Source organism: Grus americana, chromosome 2, assembly GCF_028858705.1.
Source record: "Grus americana isolate bGruAme1 chromosome 2, bGruAme1.mat, whole genome shotgun sequence".
NCBI lineage: Eukaryota > Metazoa > Chordata > Aves > Gruiformes > Gruidae > Grus > Grus americana.
This window is the reverse complement of record NC_072853.1, coordinates 13,434,219-13,453,456: the sequence shown is the minus strand read 5'-3', so window position 1 is coordinate 13,453,456 and position 19,238 is coordinate 13,434,219. Positions and strand designations below refer to the sequence as shown.

The 19,238-nt window shown below is 46.8% G+C and overlaps 1 protein-coding gene and 1 non-coding gene across 3 annotated transcripts; one reads left to right on the top strand and one right to left on the bottom strand.

Moving 5' to 3' along the window:
- Nucleotides 1-148: 148 nt before the first annotated feature.
- On the bottom strand, nucleotides 149-221 carry TRNAM-CAU (transfer RNA methionine (anticodon CAU)). Its single transcript has one exon. It is a non-coding gene; the product is annotated as a tRNA-Met (tRNA).
- Nucleotides 222-1,917: 1,696 nt separating this feature from the next.
- FAM83A (family with sequence similarity 83 member A) lies at nucleotides 1,918-14,564 on the top strand. 2 transcript variants are annotated; one of them, XM_054815532.1, is made up of 5 exons: nucleotides 1,918-2,212; nucleotides 2,407-3,016; nucleotides 5,897-6,064; nucleotides 7,570-7,694; nucleotides 12,390-14,564. In XM_054815532.1, exons 2-5 carry the CDS (start codon nucleotides 2,441-2,443, stop codon nucleotides 12,934-12,936), a joined length of 1,416 nt encoding a protein of 471 aa, XP_054671507.1. In that variant the 5' UTR covers nucleotides 1,918-2,212; nucleotides 2,407-2,440; the 3' UTR covers nucleotides 12,937-14,564. The 2 variants fall into 2 exon arrangements, with proteins under 2 accessions (XP_054671507.1, XP_054671508.1); XM_054815533.1 differs by having other exon boundaries at nucleotides 2,149-2,173.
- Nucleotides 14,565-19,238: the final 4,674 nt, after the last annotated feature.

The following is a 19,238-nucleotide window of genomic DNA, read 5'->3' as shown; positions in this document are numbered from 1 at the left end:
AGGGGCCGTGCGGGCCTCCAAGCTGCCGGGCGAGCTGAGCCGGCCCTGACACGGCCGGGGGAGCTGAGCCGGTCCCGGGCCCAGCCGGGAGAGGTTCCTCCCGCCGCTCCTTTCGTCCGGGGGAAGGAACAAAAACAGTGCCCGCCTTTGCCCCGTGTGAGGATCGAACTCACGACCTTCAGATTATGAGACTGACGCGCTACCTACTGCGCTAACGAGGCGGCTGTGACTAACTTCTCCGCGTTGGGTCTCGACGCTGCCCGTCGGCCCCGCCCCGTCAGGGTCTCTGAGGGCCTGCGGCAGCCTAAGCCCGCGCTGAGGGAGGACGAGGGGCGACAGGGACGGCTCGGCCCGGCCCGGTCCTTCCTCCGGCTGCTCTAGCGGACTCCCTCCCGGAGGGCCCCGCGGTGATCGCGGGAGGCCTCGGAGTGACCATGTGGGACCCCACAGTGACTGAATGGGGTCCTGTGGAGACGGTGTGGGGTTTCGTGTGACTATGGAGCTCCAGGGTGACCGTGTGGGCCCTGACAGTGTTGGTGTGGGATCCTGTGGTGGCCGTGTGGGACATGGGAGTCACTGTGTGGGACCCCAGGTGACAACAGGGGTTCCGTGGGGTGACGGTGTGAGGCCCCATGATGACAACCTTGGCTGGCCTGCAGGGGGGCCTGCTGTGGGGGAGCAGGCTGACTGTGTGGGACATTGGGGTGACCGTGTGGGACCCAAGGTGCCAGTGCTGGCCCTGGCCAGCGTGGGGGGGGGTGATGGCCCTGCAGGGCACAGGGAGGCCCCGATCAGCGTTGACAGGGCGCAATCTTGCACGTCAGGTTAATTAGGTGGCATCATTTTCGGCATAATTGCGCAGAACAGGTCAGTAGATAATTAGTGACTTTTGGCCGCGTCTGACAGCTGCGGGCGGATGTTGGGGGTGGGGGGAGGGACGGGATAGTTTTTAAGATCACAGCAGGAGCTCAGGGATGGGCCCCGCCACCACCTCTCCTCGGCCCCCAGGTGGGTGTTTCCTGCCTTCCGTGGCTGCGGGATTAAAATCTGAGCCATTTCATACCCTTTTCTCTTTTCACATATTTATATATATAGCCTCACATATAATAATTACCTTTTTTTCTCCCATAAGGCACCTGACACAGACCCAGACCCAGAATCTGGGAAGCTACCCTGGAAAGACTGGGCCTGTGTCACTCTGAGTGGCTCTGAAGATGTCCAAGCTCCCGTGCATGCTGGTCAGAGTGGCAGGACCCTTTCCCCACTCAGATGCGCCCTCAGCAGCCAGTACCCCGGTGCAAGAGCCCAGACTGGCATGTCCCCTTAATCCTGCACTCCCCTCTGGAGCCATGGCACACCGTTTTATGGATGCAGAGCTACGCAGGGTGAGGGCAAACTCAACCTGCGTGAGAAAACTGTGTCACACGTGCCTCTGCGTAAAAGCATGCACACAGGTATTTATGGCGTACCTCAGGCAGGGTGCCTTCCCGCCCTGCCTGTCCTCGCCCCCGCGCAGTCATACCAGTCAGCCTGGCTCCCAGAGGCACTGCGCCTCTCACCCTGCTGCGAACCTGCGCCTCTGTCCTGCTAATGACACAGCAGCCGAGCTGCCACGGGGACAACGTGACTCCAGAAGCTGCAGCCCAGAAAAAAAAAAAAGAAACCAACCAAACAGCCCTAAATGTGCACAATCAAGTGATGAGTGTTTGTATTTCTGATGCTTTGAGGCCAGCTCACAACCCTCCCTCCACAAAATATTCAGGATGTTTGGGAAGGGGTATTTTTCTTTTAATAGGATGGCGTAGTCACAAAGCTTTAAAGAAATAAATGAGTGAATCGTCCGTGGTAATAGCAACATACTGTGAACGGGGCACAGTGACGAAGTTCAAGTCTATTTTTAAGCCTGCCTGGCAACATGTAGGTGCAGACAAGAGTCCGTGATCCTTTCTGCTGTTCTGAAGCTATGGACATGGCTGATGTCTCTGTCCCAGTTCAGAGTTGGTTTTGCTCCCTAATGAATCCTATGGGAAGACAGAGAAGCCTCAAGCTGTTTTGAAGATTGTGCAACAATGCTTGGGAGCCTACCTGCTTTTGCTTGAGAGCTTTCCTCGCTCGCATTTCACGGGGTGCAACAGGAAGGGAAATACAACCGAATCAGAATCGGAGGGCCCTGGTAATTGGACTCGAATCCTTCATATGCCCTGGGGCTGAGGTGGGTGCCTCTCAGATAAGCAATCTAATCAGCTTTGCACTTGTGTCCCATCTGGAAACAGATTGTTGCCGAAGTACACCACCACCTGAAAAGCAAGCTTCAGGTTTTTGGTTTTTTTTAAGATAATTGTACCAACGAAATCAGGGAGTGTGAATTTGCCTGAGGTAATAAGATCTCTTTATTTTTATTCATAGTTAATTCGTTCAGCTGAGGCGATTTCATGCCAGAATGCAGTCTCCAAACAAGAAGGACGATTGTGCTGCCTGCGCCGCGCATATGCATGGTGCCTGCCCTGCAGATCTGCTGCTGCGACAAAGAGCCATGAGCCACTCCAGACACATGGGCAAAATAAGGAAAAGGCTGGAGGATATCAAGAACCAGTCCCCGAAGTTGACAAAAGCGGATTTCAGCCACAATGAAAGCATAAGGTTGGCCACCGATGCCTTCCTGGATGGTGGGACAGATTCTTACCTTGAAACTTTAAGCAAAGAGGGTGAGGTGGATTTCCTCTCCTCCGTGGAAACTCAGTACATCAAGGATAACGCCAGGGAGTCCTATTATGCGCAGGAGTCCCCAGCTGCCGATGGGGCGGCTGCGCCAAAGCAGAATGATGTCGGGTCGCTCCCTTCAGGGACCTACTTCCCCACCATTTCTGACAGCAGTGAGCCAGCTCTGCTGCATACATGGATTACAGCGGAGAAGCCCTATTTAAAGGAAAAATCCACCGCCACTGTGTATTTCCAAACAGAGAAGAACAGCAACATTAGAGACATCATACGCCGGTACATCAACAAGACCACTCAGGTATGGGGAGAGAATTGCTGTTCCCTCTGCACTTGGTTGTCTCCCTGCTCTTAAAAAGATCAAGTAACCGCAGTGTTTGATCCGAGCCAGCCTTGTGTGTTGCAGTGTAGCTTTGCTGTAGAAAGTGGCTGTAAAGAGCCTATTGTTGAATACAGGTAGTGCTTTTTAAATTTTTTTTTGTACTCACACCAACACCTTTTTATGTTGGTGACATAAAAAAGCATTCCCTCTTCTTTTGAACTCCCATTAACCTGGTGGAGTAAATGTGCCGTAGAAAGGGTAGCTGGGCTCTGTCCCTTCTTGTCATGCATCACCAGCAGGATGGTTTGCTCTGTTCAAATCATTGCACCGATAATGAGAATTAAGCTAAAGTGAGCTCTGAGCCACTGGCAATTGTTTTAGGGGGTTAGTGGGAGATGTGGGTGAAGGGGAGCCTGAAGAAGGGCTGGTGTGCCAGCAGCCATCCCCAGAGGAAGGAAATTACTCTGAAAAAATACCTTTCATCCTAATACTGTGTCAGTGTCACTAACAATGCCACATGGGCTCCATACAGAGACTCTTCAGTGTATCTCGGCATGTGGGAAAGGTGCGGATGATGCCCCTGACACCAGACAAGTGATGGGGGGCCACAGAGAGGTGCCAGCCACAAGCCAGGCTGCCCACGCGCTGGGAAACCAGAAGCTGAGCAGCTGGAGGGGGACAAAAAGCCTCTGTTATGTGTGTTCTGGCAGCTCTCCTGTTTTCCTGGACAAAAAATATTTGACATTTCAGGGCTGTGTTTACCATCGTCTGGGAGTTTTCCCCTTGTATAAACTCGAGATACCACTGGCAGTTTCGCAGGGGAGCAGTCAGGAACAAAACCAGGCTGTGGAGCCTGCTGAAGTTACAGAGTTTCACTTTATTATTCTCCTGCAATGGCAAGTGCTGGGTCCGATAACACTGAGTGTAATGGCAGGGGAGAAGAATCCGTGTTGGCAAGTGCCCTGTCAAAAGCTACAAGTGCTCAGCACATCAGGGGAATTCTAGATCAGTCATTTTAGGTTGGCAGCATCAGAAAGATACAGTAACAGAAGAAATGTCTCTGGAAAAATAAAATAAGCATCAGGTAAAGTATCAACCCAGGCCAATTTTCTGTCCCAAGAGTAGAAAACTTGTAGGGAAAAAAGTGGGAAATGTAATGTAAATCCATGGTTCGTACAACCTTCTTAACCATCTCATTTACATTACAAGAGGGTGCTGGAACAACACTTACAATATAAATTTGGCAACTGCTTTTTGAGTGCAGTTTTTCTATGGAAGCATTTATTAATTAGTATCTGATACGAATGCATCCTGGATAGCCTAGAATTTGATATATCCATTAACAACAGAATGGAGGCTGTTTGTTGATGACATCAAACTGCAAAGGATTGGTGAGCAGTAATATAATCTTAACACATTTGTGGAACAGGCATGAATCATAAAATGAAATTTGGGCAAAAGAAGCAAGAAGTACTGCAAGTAAGAGGAAAGTCAGGTGCAGAAATACAAATTGGGAACAGCTGGTGAAAAAGCAGTACTAGAGAGAGTGGTCTGGAGCTGTGGTGAGGCTGGATGCAGTATTGTGCCATTTAAAAAGACCAAGTGAGTTAACAGCAAGTGTGGATGTGAGATATTGGACATAATTGTGCCACTTACCTGGTGCTGGCAAGGCCCCTTCTGAAGCACCGTGCTTTGGCAGCAGGAGGAAGGTGTGGGATCCTCACTGCTCCCCAAGTTAATTTGGCTTGCCTGAACAGGATGCTGGCTGCACAGGATGTGCTGGGTCTTGTAGGATTTCCTCGCGGGGGCGAAGGGAATAAGCTTGCTGGCAGGTGTGGGCACAGGCTTTGGAGTAAGATTCAGTGCAAGTTGGAAGCAATTAGTAAGACAGATCTGCAGAGATACTGTAAAGTTTGTTTTGATTGAAGATGATATCCTGTGAGTGCAATTACCAAGGGTTCCCTTTCTAGTTAATGGAGAAATCAGCACCTTCTGAAGATAAGTCAGGTATTAGCTGGGCTGAATTGCCCTGGGGAGATGACCCTTTCCATGGACAGTAGCAGACATCAGCGAAGACCAGGACCTTCATGAGGCCGTGCCCAGTGCTGAGCCTAGGGGCTAGAGTATGGAAGTAGTTTTATATCAATCACATTTACAGTTCCCTCCATCCATGCTGGCTGGAGCCTGTGAATTTAAGTAGCTATTGGGGCTTTTATGCCCAGTCCTGAGACTTTTACACACTGTCCTGCTAGTTGTGAATTGAGAAGCATGGATGTATGGTTAAATTGAAACAATTAGTTTATAAATCATTATTTAAAAAAAAAAAAAGATGGAGCTGTTGCAGTCTGTCACACCACCACCAATGACAGAGTGAGGATTTAAAGCCAGGACCGTTCCAGGCGTAAGTCATAACAGAGAAAGCGTCATCCAGTGATTCTTGCTAAATGCATGTGACTTACTAAAGCTAGTCAGCCATTTGCAAGGGCTACCATCTCTTATTTTAGCCACATCCTTATTATTCTCCGATTAGTGCTTCAATGTGTTTCCTAGTGATGAAATCTCACCTACAAATTCATGGGTCATCTTGTGTTTTATGATCAAAAAAGCTTAACTGAAGTGCGTATGTTGCATATTATATTGGCTTTATATGAGCAATAAAACAATGAAGCAAGATGTCTCATTGATTTACTGATTCACGCACTTAGGGAGAAAACCAGAAGGAATATCCACATATATCTCCAAAGATTTGTGTTTGTTGGAATATTTTTTTGAAACAAATAAACTACATTTCAGTGGCCTCACAGGCAACCTTAAGTTATGTAAACTGACTCTGCTAATGCCTCTGCTCTTTTCCCCTAGGTGCTCGCTATCGTGATGGATGTGTTCACAGACACTGAGATTCTTTGTGACCTCCTGGAGGCAGCTAACAAGCGCATGGTGTTTGTCTACCTGTTGCTTGATCATGGCAATATAAATCTCTTCTCAGAGATGTGTGACAAGTTGCAAATTGCTGAGGAGCTCTTCAAGGTACTATGGCTCTCTGAAACTCTTAGGCCTAGATTCATCTGCCTAACTTAAGGCACTCTGAGCTAGAAGCGTGGTTATGCTGGGGTCAGTCCACCTTGTAATTAAAAGGGAACAAGAGATTTCCAGAGGTAGCATTAGCACATCTAATTCCCCTCTGAAGATGCCTACATTTTTCCATGGATTTTATGGGAAGTTGAGGCATTTCCATTAGGTCCTTAGATGAAACTGATCTGGGCCCTGAAGTCTTAAAACAGAGATAAGTCCCCTAGTAGAGGTGTGTAACATAAGCATTACAACTGCTTCTTTTTAGTAACTCTGCAGCAGCTGCGGTCTGGCAGCCACATGTAGCAGGCACACAAAACTCTTTTGCATGGCAATACCTTGGTTGCACTAGGTGGTTTCTGATAAAACCATGTTGTTAAAGCTCTGTTTTCTCAGTTAGCTGGCTGTTACCTTAGTCTGCCTTCATCTCCACCAGAGGGAACTGATCTTAAAAATAACCTCCTAGGGACCGTTTCAGTTGTTGCTTGAGATGCTGCAGGGCACCTGTGGCACGTTCATGGGGATGGCTAATACCACAGAGGCAACTGCCTTCTGGAACAGCAGCTGGAGGGCAGGCAGGAGACCTGAGGGCATTTTACACGCACCAGACACCTGTGTTCAACAGCTGAATTCCACCCCAAACATATAAAGAAACTGAAATCCATAAAACATGCTCATAACAGTGTTTGCATGTCTGTGAGTCACCACTCCTTAGGAAGAACAAGCCTGTGCTATTTGTTGTAAGTAAGCTGCTACAATACACAGGCTTCGACAATGTGTGAGCCAAATCCTTGGTGCCACTCATTTGCTAAGGCCTTGATTCTGCAAAGCATGCGTATGGACAGCAGAGTCAGGTCTGGGTGCGTGGCCTACCTTAAATATGCTTGCTTAGGTACAAGGACAGCGCAGAGCATCGCATGGCCCAAATTGACCTTTTTCTACATTCACACGTGAACTTGCACCTGACCCTGCAGGATGGCATTCATCTGGGCTGCACTAGAAGAGCAGCATGTATGTCCTTGCTGGGCCAGGTGGATTGAGAGAGCAGAGGTTTTGTCCTGCTGTGTTATGCCATATGTAAAACAAGAGAGCTTATAGCTAGAGCAAATTGTTGCTGGGGTGTCAGCGGAGGTAACAGACTGCTCTCAGCTATGGACACATCTCGTACTCATTTCGGTTGGTGATCGGTTATCGTTATGCAGCACAGCTCCATCTGTGTGAATTTCCATGCAGGTTTATATCCCCATTGAAACAAGTAACCCTGTGGCAGGTGAAAGAGCTTGGCTAGGTTTCTTCTAGCCTCAAACCTTCAGATAAAACATTGGAGAGTCCATGAAGAAATCATAACAGACATTGGGGAAGTGAACAGGTAAAGGCAGTGGGTGAAAAGGACCCTTTCCTTCTGATTTTTAATTTAAAAAAAAAAGGAATTGACTCTGTTCTTTTTTTTTTTTTCTTTGCAGAATATTTCAGTCCGCAGTGTTACTGGAGAGGTTTACTGTGCCAAATCAGGCAGGAAATTTTCAGGACAAATACAAGAAAAATTTCTTATATCTGACTGGAGATACGTGCTTTCTGGATCTTACAGGTGAGATAGGCCATTGCAGTTCATGCCTAGGTGATCTTCTATGATTTTTAATATTACTTCACAAAAAAGTGCCATGGAAATTTTTGGGTGGGTGAGAAGGTTTTTTGAACAAAAAACTCTCATGTTTTCAAATATGTGACATTTTTTCAATAATCCATTTAACTTGCTTTAAAGCTGATGGTAGTTCTTTATGGAGCGTGGTATTTAATTTACATGTTCAGAAACTAACGTAAACAACTTTGTAGCCCTGGAGCAGAACTAGAAATATATATATAGCTTAATATTATGTTTTCCTCAGTGTTTGAGTCCTCAGATGCTGTGATCATGAGACATGGTACATTTCCATCTCCCTCGGGATCCCTTAATGTAGCGTATGTCACTCAGCTTATCTGAGGATTTGTTCTTCATATGACAAGTTCAGTGATTAAAGGGAAAACAGAAATACTTCAGAGACTTACTGTTTTTTTTCTTGTGTTTCATTAACAGGTAGGCAGTATGTCTCTATGCGACTGTTGTACCTTCCCTTTTTAATTTTTCTTTTTTTTTTTTTGTGAGCTGAGTCTGTAACTCTCCACTTTTGTGTTGCTAAAATTATTTCATGTAGAGGATGTAGCATCTCAACAACTGGGTTTTTAATTAAGATGCAAGATCCTCAGGTCAGTGAATTTCAGGAGACTCTGAGCTTGCATCAAATAAAGTTCCTACGCCTCATGACTACACAGATAAGCTACACAAATGACTGAAGTGTATCCTAGAAATCCAGGTACAAAAAGACGAGAGAGAAAAATTAGAGGTGATTATTTAATTAAAGGCATGAGATTGTTTTTCTTAATCCTGGTTTATGATTTGGAGGCTTAAATGCATCTAGTCCGATAAAACCGTGCCACCAGGAAGATTACATAACTATAGTAAAGAAGGTAAAAGTGAATACGTGGCGTTAGCATAGGCTGCAGGAGCTCAGCTGTCCACAGAGGTGGGCATCCAGTTTTCATTCCGTTTCCAAATCAACCATCAGACAAAAATGAGTGAACACTCAGAGTGGTTGGTTGTGGGGTTTTTTTAATTGGCGGCTCTGTGGTTTTCTTGTTCTTTCAGGTTTTTTTTTAATCCCTCACCAAAGCGTAGAAATGCAACAGCGATTTATAGAGAGAGTAGAAGTGAAGGATGTGTGGGAGAAGGAAGACAGAACAAGATCTATTTTCTTTAGCCAAGAAGCTTCCTTTTGGCTTATCTTTTCAATCCTAAAAAAAAAAAACAGAAAAACCCTCAAGGTCCCGCGCAGAGTCACTTCTGTCATTCTCTACTGCTGTTGCAATATCTTCTAACCTCAAGAGACTTGTCAAACTACATAGTTCCCTATCCAGCAAGCAAGCAGAGAGGGTGGGGAGGAACAAATCTATACACTATTTAACTTCAGCATGCTCAGCACCAGTTTGCAGATTCATATGGGTTATAGCTGGCTGTCAGTACGTGGCATTTCTGTAGGCTTGCTAGCTCTTGCTTTATTAATCGGAAAGTTTTCTGTTATCCCTAAATTTTATCCACCAACTTCTGCAGGTATAATCAAGAATGTTGTTGAGTAAAACAGACTCAAACTCTTCTGCAATGCATTTGTTGGAAATCAAATTGGAATAGATCTTAAACTAATACAAAAGATCTTAAAAGTGATACAACAGCAAATTTCATGTAAGTGCTTGTGCTCTGCATGACTTTGTAATAGCAGTTTGGGGAGTAGGCTGAGGAAATAACAGCCCTTCCAGACATGCTGCTCTAAAAGGGACCCTGGCTCACTGCTTCTAGCCAAAGCGTTTGGGGACAAAATGTATTTGCCTAATGGACAACTAAGAGGACTGAATCCAGTGACTACTTAGAGGCAAAGGAACCACCACCGAGTCTGTGGCATCTCCTGCTCTGGAGTGGTTTTCAAAAACACATTAAAAAGCCATTGCTTGGGTCAGTGTGGATAAACGTGGTCCTGACACACATGGCAGGCAGGAGCTGAGCAGGTTTCTTATACAAAGGTTATCCCACCAGCAGGCAACACTAACACATAGGTTAATTCAAACCTGAGCTCAACTGAAAAACCCAGTCCTTCTGTTTCAGATTGAATGCTGCATGTTACTGTAGCACTGTAGGCACAAGGGATGAGACCATTCCTAATGAACTGCAGCTGCAGTAATGCAGAGGGTACACTCAGAAAAAAAAAACGAGTCCAATGCATATGAAGATTGGACAGGAGACCTGGGTTTTGATTCAGACAACCATAAATAAAAGGATCCAGAACAGGACATAGGTTTTGGAACAAAGCCCTGGAAAGATGGCTGAGAAGTATCTATTAGTGACTGAATTTGTGATACAGCTTTGGCCCCAAGCTAGGCAGTACTTCTTTGTGCTTTCTTTTCTTTCTGATGTGCTTCACTCAAAGAGGCCTGGTAGAAGAATGACCCTTCTGGGCAGACAGTGACAATAACAGACTTCTTTGAGCCTTTCCCAAAAGAGCACTCAGAACTAATCTAAGGACCAAAACAGGGCCTAAAACCTAAACAATAAATTTCCTCTTAGAATGAAGCCAATGAAAACCTGTTAAGTCTTTATGTCAAGTTCTGCTTTGTTCTTCAGCAAAGTGCACAGAATGCAAATTGCTGTGACTCACTACATGAAGTCCACGAACGTTTGTCTAAAATCATGCAGGTCTCACCTTGTTACTTTGCAGCTGACCCATTTGCCATCAGTCCATGGAGAATCTTTGGGCTATTAATTGGATCCAACTTTCTCCGCTTACAAAGGTTACAGATAGGATCGATGAGCCACAAATGAGTAGCTGTCCGTCAGGTACTCCAGAAAGCTACATGTGGAGTAAATTATCAAAATTGGGCCCAACAGTTTGTTCCTCTGATTTTGTTGTTTTTTTAAAAGCCATTTATAAGTGTAATTGGTTTTTATTTCTCTCTAAGTTTTCTTTTGTAAACTAGCTATATCTCTGGCACATAAAATACAACCCTGCCACTCCATGCCTCAGCCCTTTCACGAGTTTGTAACCTTCAGCATAGATATCCCAAGCTAATTGTGTGTAGTTTTGTATTTGTTCCTGGCTTATTACCTCCTTAACAGTTAGACGAAAGACGTGCAAAGGTTTAGAGAGCGCTTCATAGTGAATAAAGGCGATGTTGAGCTAACACAGCAGATGTTACCCACACAGCGGGAGTTAGCTTGCTGTGCTGTTTATCTCGGCTCCTGAGGTTTTGTCCATATTTAGAATGATTTGAATAAAGTGGATGAGAAGTACCTGTATTCTGGTAGCTTACCATATATTTTCATGTCCAATCATAAAATGCACAGTATATATTGTAGGGTTGCCCGGAGGCATTGAACTAGTGATTTCTTCACTCCTCCCCTTGCTCCTGAATCAACAGTATAAAACCACCGTATGCCCCAAACCCAACCCTCTTTAAGAATGCTCCGAACGGGCAGATGTAAATCGTCTGTCTTTATTCCCTTTGTGTCAGCTCGGGCTGTCAGTCCCACTGAGTTTCACAGGAGTTTTGTCAAAACATGACAAGAACAAGATTTAAAGTGCACACACCTACAGCCAAATCTGGCTCTCAGCAATCCTTGTGCAAATCCAGCATAGCTAATAAAGTCACACAGGAATAACCAGGGCAGAGTTTTGCTGATACAGAATAACCTCTGGTTCAAATCCAGTGCTGCTCCGTACCCTCTGCTGCACAGCTCGAGGCCCGTCAGCTCAGGGAGTAATTACATTTCATCCTCTCAACTGTGTTCATTTTATTGATGCTGCTGCTGCTCAGACAAGGCAGCCTGCACAGCACAACCAAGCTGGTTTGTGGTTTTGGAAAAGAGCACAAATTTCTGTTTGCCAGGTGGATTAGGGAAGAACATAAAATAAAAATAATTTAAAAGCCATGGGGTGTCCTAAGGTGTATTTCTGGACTACCAGAATGAAAACTGTTGTGGTGTTTCTCCCTTACTTTATAGCAAATAGTATTATAATTTTTGGAAAGGCTGTAGGAAATATTTGTAATTTCATTTTCTCTGTAGTGAAGAAAATAAGTGTGTTGGGTGTGGCGGTTTGTTTTGTGAGAGTAGGATGTGACAGGGAGATTGGGTTTTTATGTGTTTCTCTTGACCAATGGAGAAAAAGCACGGCAAAATGAAAACAAAGGATGGTTATTTTTCGCTAGTCTTTCTAATGTCAGTTTTAAGCAGATGAGAGTTACCAACTGGCACAGCATTCTGCAGGGAAGGTTCCGTTTATGTGTGTGCAGAAAAGAGGTGGTAAGACCTTAATTTAAGCATTTTGCATGGCAGAGAGGTACCCGAAAGAGACCCGAAAGGGTCTAAACTCCTTTCCACAGCACAGACACCTAAACCTTTGGTGTTGTATCTGCCATTTAGTCCTGTGGTGCATCTGGAACACCACTCCCCTGAGAAGGTTGTATAACTTTACAAGGTTTCTTGAAGGTTTTAGAGGCAGCTGCAATAACAAAGCTTGATCCAAGTCAAAGAGCACTGATGTGAACTGACCTGAAATTCAACTGTGACACCATCTTCATCCTGTGTTTGGACAAGAAGCTTCAGCAGTAAAACGCATTTGCCTTTCGCACACCCCTGCAGGGATCTCCAGTTCCTAATGGCTGATGTTGATGCTAACCCTTACCTTGTCTCTCCTTCCAGCTTCACATGGTTATGTGGCCAGGTTCACCGCAACCTCCTCTCCAAGTTCACAGGTCAAGTTGTGGAGCTGTTTGATGAAGAGTTCCGACACCTTTATGCGCTGTCCAAGCCAGTGAGGGGACCCAAGTCTCCGCCGCGCACCATGCCCTTCCTGTTCAGCAAGAGCTGGTCCCCCCAGCGCAGCCTCCCCGACAGCAATGAGGGAAGTGCTAACACTCTTTCCGACCCCTTCAGCAGCCTCTCAGCTGGCAGCACCCACCAGACCAAGCAACCCCCAAGAACTCTCATATTCAGCAGCAACTTCACTCCCCAGTCACCTCTCCATAGAGTTAATTCCTTCCACAGCTACGTCTCATTCACACCCCCGCCACCGCAGAAGGCCATCCAGGCTAACTACTATCAGCCGCACTATGTGGCCGATAACTCCGCGGTTCTGTACAACAACATGAACATTTACAGACCTATAAGACTTAGACAAGAGGAACCAAACAGGACAGGGTTAAGTTCACCCTGGAGATGCCTCCACAAAGCTAACCTGTTTGCATAATAACCACCTTGGTTTGAATTGCAAGTAAATGGAGCGAGGACCTGTTTAGCAATTGCTTGTGTACTGATGAATATAGAAATTCTGTATAATACAAAATGAGGATGATTTCAAGCCTCTTGTTTTGCTTTGCTGCTTATGGATGCTTCGTTTCCCTAATTAAAAAGCCAAGCCTGCTAACACGTAAACCTTGGGTGCATCACAATCCCAGGAAGAACACATCTAAACAATGCTGCTCATGGTGCAACACTGCTGCTGCCTATCGCCTGCCCTTGGTAGCATATTTGCGTAGCAGGAGGTTTAGGAGGTTAACTGTTTTTCATATGGCCAGGCACCTGAAAGTTTATTACTATGCATTTTATGTAATGCATAAGGAGACCGAAGGCTGCTATTTACGTGCCAATTTGAGGCGATGCTGGCAGCAGCAGTCTACCTTCCTGCTGTCATCGCACCTCCGTCTTGATTTAGGAGGACTCCTTCAGGGCTGAAAGCGCAGTTTCTATCACCGCACTGTCTGCGAGCTGTCCGCTGGAAACGCACAGCAAGGACATCTCTTCGCAGGGTTTGTAGGAGGGGGCCTGCTAACCAGGACATGGACCCAGACCAACAATTCAGGGTATGGAGGACATCTCGCAGCCACCGTGCACTCACACTCATTAGCAACACGGTGCATTCCAGCACACTTTGTTACAAACTTCCAATCCCACCAGCTCAGAGCAATTTTCCTTATTGCAGATAATCTGTGTAGATTCAGACTAGAAAATTAAGCTGAGTGAAGCAGCTAGTCCTACTAGTAATGCACCAGGACTGAGTTCCAATTCATTTAATAGCACATGGGTCTTAGAAATCCTCTCAGTGGTCATTTGGTTGAACATTAAGTTAGAGATAACAACGGTTTATTTCAGAGTTCTTCAAGGCTTCTAATTTTTAAAGAGAAACTCGTGTCTGTAGTGCCCATTGAGTACAGAGGGAGTTAAAAGTTCAGCAGCAGAAAAACAGAAAAACTTTCTGCCAAATAATCCATGAAAACAAAGGAAGATTCTATAAGTGAAGGGCAAAAAATAGTAAGAAAATTAATGAAACAAAGGATTTCTATCCAAATCCCATAGTTTCTAGATACCTAACATCTAGATTGATTTATCAGTGGATTCTTTTTAACACCTGCTTTATATCATCTTTCATCTGACTCCAACAGAAAACAGAAACCTAAATGTATTTGCACATCTGGCCCTGACTTCTCACCTGCTCAAAAAGAAAAGGAATACAATTCAATTATTTAGGCTCTGAATGATGAAAATTGTATGCGGCAGTAAGCTCTCAGGTGAGGAAAGTTTCTCATCCTTGGATGCAATCATTTTGAAACTATACCGGTAACATTTACAGAACATTATGAAAGGTACAGGATGGGCATATCCTGTACTAGCTTTGGTGTGGACATTTTTACCTGCAAAATCAAATTTTGGACTCCAGAATAACAATAAACTATTGCATATAATTGTAAATTCTGTACATAGCAACATTTTTCAGATTCCTTGGGAAGAAGGGAAAGTTGATTTTCATTCCTATGACAATTCTACTTAATTATCTAAATATGGCAACCATTGAAATAAAAGAGATGACTTTCATTAAAATCCCTGTAAGAATCATTTTGTTTCTTCACATTCTCTTGCCTTGCACACCTTACTATCTTCTCTTCCAAACACTAAATAAGTTCCATACAGTCAGAGCCCAGGGGAAGAGGAAACATGTTTTGTTTCTTCTGAAATCAACAGGAACAGAATTCAACATACGTGTCCCCCCAGCCTAATAAAGGTTGGGGTGGGTTTTTTTTATTTTGTTTGTTTTTTTCTAAATTTGGTTCAGTTCCCTGATCCTGTTGCAGCCCAACTGGGGGTGGCACAGAGGGGGATATGGGGAGAAGTCTGTATCCCGCTAACTCTGAAGCCTTCATGTCCTCGGGCCATGGCCCATGACATCCATGAAGGAGCTCTTCTCATCAATGTGGGGAAGGATAGTTTGCCTACAGAAGTTTTGGAGAACACAGCTAAGGAAAAGTAGCAAAGGGACAAGCGAATAGCCCAGGAGGAGCACTGTGAGTTACCAAGAGCTGATTTCAGCCCTGGATCAGGGGTACAGCTTGTGCTAGTTTGGATGACAGCTGAACTTGAACATCAAATGAATGGAATTTCAGTTTTGATGGAAAACAATCAGGAGTTTACAATTTCAACAATGAGTAATGCCAAAAATCCTAACAGGCCCCCACAAGCTTGATCATTCAGTGATGAGGGGGACATGCAGTTACAGGCAGCTGCGGAAACTGCCTGTCAGGAAGGTCACGGCAGGATGCTGGCATACCTCATCCATCCGCTGCAAGGGCTGGAGCGAACACAGCCACATGGTGCACCCTCAGCCAGTCTGGGGTGACACCAGCTGAGCGGTGCAGCTGGTTGGCCGGAGGGAAGGGATACTGTCCAGAGGGACCTGGACGGGCTGCAGGAGGGGACCCATGCGAAGCTCATGAAGTTCAACAAACCAAGTGCAATGTCCTGCATCTGGGCTGGGGCAATGCCCCGTGTCAGTGCAGACTGGGGAATGAATGGATTGAGGGCAGCCCTGCAGAGAAAGACTTGGGGATACTGGTGGATGAGATATTAGTCATGAGCCGGCAACATGCGCTTGCAGCCCAGAAAGCCAACCATGTCCTGGGCTGCATCAAAAGAGGCGTGACCAGCAGGTCAAGGGAGGTGATCCTGCCCCTCTACTCTGTTCTTGTGAGACCCCACCTGGAGTACTGTGTCCAGCTCTGGGGTCCCCAGTGCAGGAGAGACATGGAGCTGTTGGAGAGAGTCCAGAGGAGGCCACGAAGCTGATCAGAGGGCTGGAGCACCTCTCCTATGAGGACAGGCTGAGAGCATTTTGGTGCAGCCGCTGTGAACACAGAGAAGATCAAACAGCTGTGTACCCTGCCCACTATCCCCCCCCCGGCTGACAAAGAGATCCTAGCAGCATATGAGGGAGTTCGAGCTGCTTCGTAAGTTGCTGGTACAGAAGCATCTCTCCTCTTGGCTTCGCCATGGCCCATGCTACACTGGCTGTTCAAAAGAAACATCCCCTCTACACATCATGCAACCAGCACTGCATGGAGTAAGCAGGTAGCGTTGATCACACAACAGGCTCGACTGGGGAAACCCAGCTGCCCAGGAATCCTGGAAGAGATCATGGACTGGCCAGAAGGCAGAGATTTTGGAGCACTGCCAAGGAGGTGGCTCATGCCCAAGAGGCATCACCCACTGTATAATGAGTTATCAAAAGGTGAAAGGCGTTATGCTCTGTTTACAGATGGATTCTGTCATGTTGTAAGAAACCATCAGAAGTGGAAAGCTGCTGTGTGGAGTCCCACACGACAAGTCATTGAAGCCACTGAAGGAGAAGTTGAGTCAAGTCAGTGTGCAGAAGCAAAAGCCATCCAACTAGTGCTAGAGATTGCTGAATGAGAAAAGTGGCCAGTACTCGATCTCTATACTGACTCCTGGATGGTGCTAATGCCCCATGGGGGTGGCTGCAGCAGTGAAGACAACCAATTGGCAGCGCAGGGGTAAACCCATCTGGACCACTGCATTGTGGCAGGACATCGCTGCCTGGATAGAAAACATCACTCTAAAGGTGAGTCACGTAGATGCTCACATGCCCAAAAGCTGTGCCACTGAAGAACATCAAAACAACAAACAGGTAGACAAGGCTGTCAGAATTGAAGTAGCTCAGGTGGACCTGGACTGGGAGCGAAGGGTGAGCTATTTGTAGCTCGATGGGCCCACGAAAAATTGGGACCTCTGGGGAGAGATGCAATATGCAGATGGGCTTGTGATCGAGGGGTGGACGCACTCACCATGGTGGAAGCAACTACCAGTTGGCTAGAAGCGTACCTTGTAAACCATGCCGCTGCCCGAAACACCATCTTAGGCTGTGGAAGGCAAATTTTGTGGCAACATGGCACACCAGAAAGAATTGAATCAGACAAGGGGACTCATTTCCAAAATAACTCACAAACTGCGCCAAGAAACATGTCATTGAGTGGGTGTATCACATCCCCCTATGGCCCACAAGCCTCTGAAAAGGCAGAGATATAAAGGACTGCTAAAGACTACATTGAGAGCGTTGTGCAATGGGGCGTGGAAGCACTGGGGTATAAATTTAGCAGAAGCCACTTGGCTGGTCAACACCAGAGGATCTGCCAAGTGTCCTGGTCCTGCCCAAATAAAACCCCTACATACTGTGAGAGGAGATAAGATCCCCGTAGCGCAGGTGGGGAAGTGGCTGGTGATGTGGATTGCTCCTCCCTTGGGACAAGGCAAACCCATTCCTGGGATTGTCTTTGCTCAAGGACCTGGGTGTACTTGATGGATGATGAGGAAGGATGGAGACACCCAGTGTGTGCCTCAAGGAGATTTAACCTTGGGGGAAAAATAATCTGTGATGTGAGTTGTACGCTTAGGAAGTAACATAGCAGGAACGACATGAAGCGATGAAGAACAATGTGCAACAATGACCCAAACCAAGCGGTGCTGGCACCCAACATTCAATCATGCTGCTTCTCCTGCCCTGAGCACCCATCTTGACAGATGGGTCCCAGGTCAGAGCCTGTTTCTTATGAGCGTTTGGAGGAGTGGAGGAAGCCCCAGGAGGGGATTCATCCCCTCTAATTTTGCCAAAGAAGAGTCAGATGACGACCTGGAAAACAAGAACTGGAATCCTCCTCATTATTGTATTTTCAGTCTCTCGCCTATTTTGAAGGAAGATGAAGAGGATCTAGAGGTGGGTGATGGGGGCTAAAAATCAGGAATAAAGGTAGTCTAAACAAACCTCCAGAATATCTACAGCAGTGAATTTATACTTAAAAGTTATTTTTTTTAGACTTCTAGACTTTTGTAGATGTGTTGGATTTGCGTGGCAAGGTTTTGGTAGTGGTGAGGGTCTACAGGGGTGGCTTCTGTGAGAAGCTGCTAGAAGCTTCCCCTGTGTCTGATAGAGCCAATGCCAGCTGGCTCCAAGACGGACCCGCCGCTGGCCAAGGCCAAGCCAATCAGCGCCTCTGTGATAACATATTTAAGAAGGGAAACAAAACAGTTGGGGGGGCTTTTGCAGCCAGAGACAGGAGTGAGAAGATGTAAGAAACTCTGCAGACACCAAGGTTGGTGCAGAAGGAGGGGGAGGAGGTGCTCCAGGCGCCGGAGCAGAGATCCCCCTGCAGCCCGTGGTGAAGACCATGGTGAAGCAGGCTGTCCCCCTGCAGCCCATGGAGGAAGGATGAGGGGGTGTAGAGATTCCCGTGGAGGACCCCACACCGGAGCAGGTGGAGGCACCTGAAGGAGGCTGTGGCCCGTGGGAAGCCCATGCTGGAGCAAGCTCCTGGCAGGACCTGTGGACCCGTGGAGAGAGAGGAGCCCATGCCAGAGCAGGTTTGCTGGCAGGACTTGTGACCCCATGGGGGACCCACACTGGAGCAGTTTGCTCCTGAAGGTCTGCACCCCATGAGAGGGACTCCATGCTGGAGCAGGGGAATGATGAGAGGAGTCCTCCCCCTGAGGATGAAAGAAGCGGCAGAAACACCGTGAGATGAACTGACCATAACCCCCATTCCCCGTCCCCCTGTGCCGCTGAGGGGAGGGGTGGAGGTTGAAGCCGGGAGTGAAGTTGAGCCTGGGAAGATGGGAGGGGTGGGAGGAGGTGTTTTAAGATTGGATTTTCTCATTGCTCTACTCTGTTTTGCTTAGTAATAAATTAGATGAATCTCCTCTCTAAGTTCGGTCTGTTTTGCTTGTGATGATAATTAGTGAGTGATCTCTCCCTGTCCTTATCTCGACCCGTAAGCTTTTCGTTATACTTCTGCTCCCCATCCCACTGGGGGAGGGGTGAGCGAGCGGCCGCGTGGTGCTCTGCTGCTGGCTGGGCCTAAACCACGACAGTAGAACAGGGGGACCTCTGGAATGCATCAGGGACCTCCAATGGGCCCCAGCAAAGCCTGGATGAGCACTCTGGGGGGCAATTAGGGGCCATTGCAGGGTATGTTCCCTGAGCTGGACGCTCAGGCTGCTTTGTTTCTGAAAAAGAGTGTGCTCTGGTCTTCCCCTGTTGCTCCTCCTAGAAAATAAAGAGCTTTATTCCAGGCTTTCCTCCTTCCTGGACCATTGCACACCATCCTCCTGTGCCATCCCCTGCCATGACCAGACCCATGACCTAGGCCTGCCAGCTGCACCTCCAGCTCTGGGGAGGTGGTGGAGCAACAGATCCTGAAAACAACCTCCAAC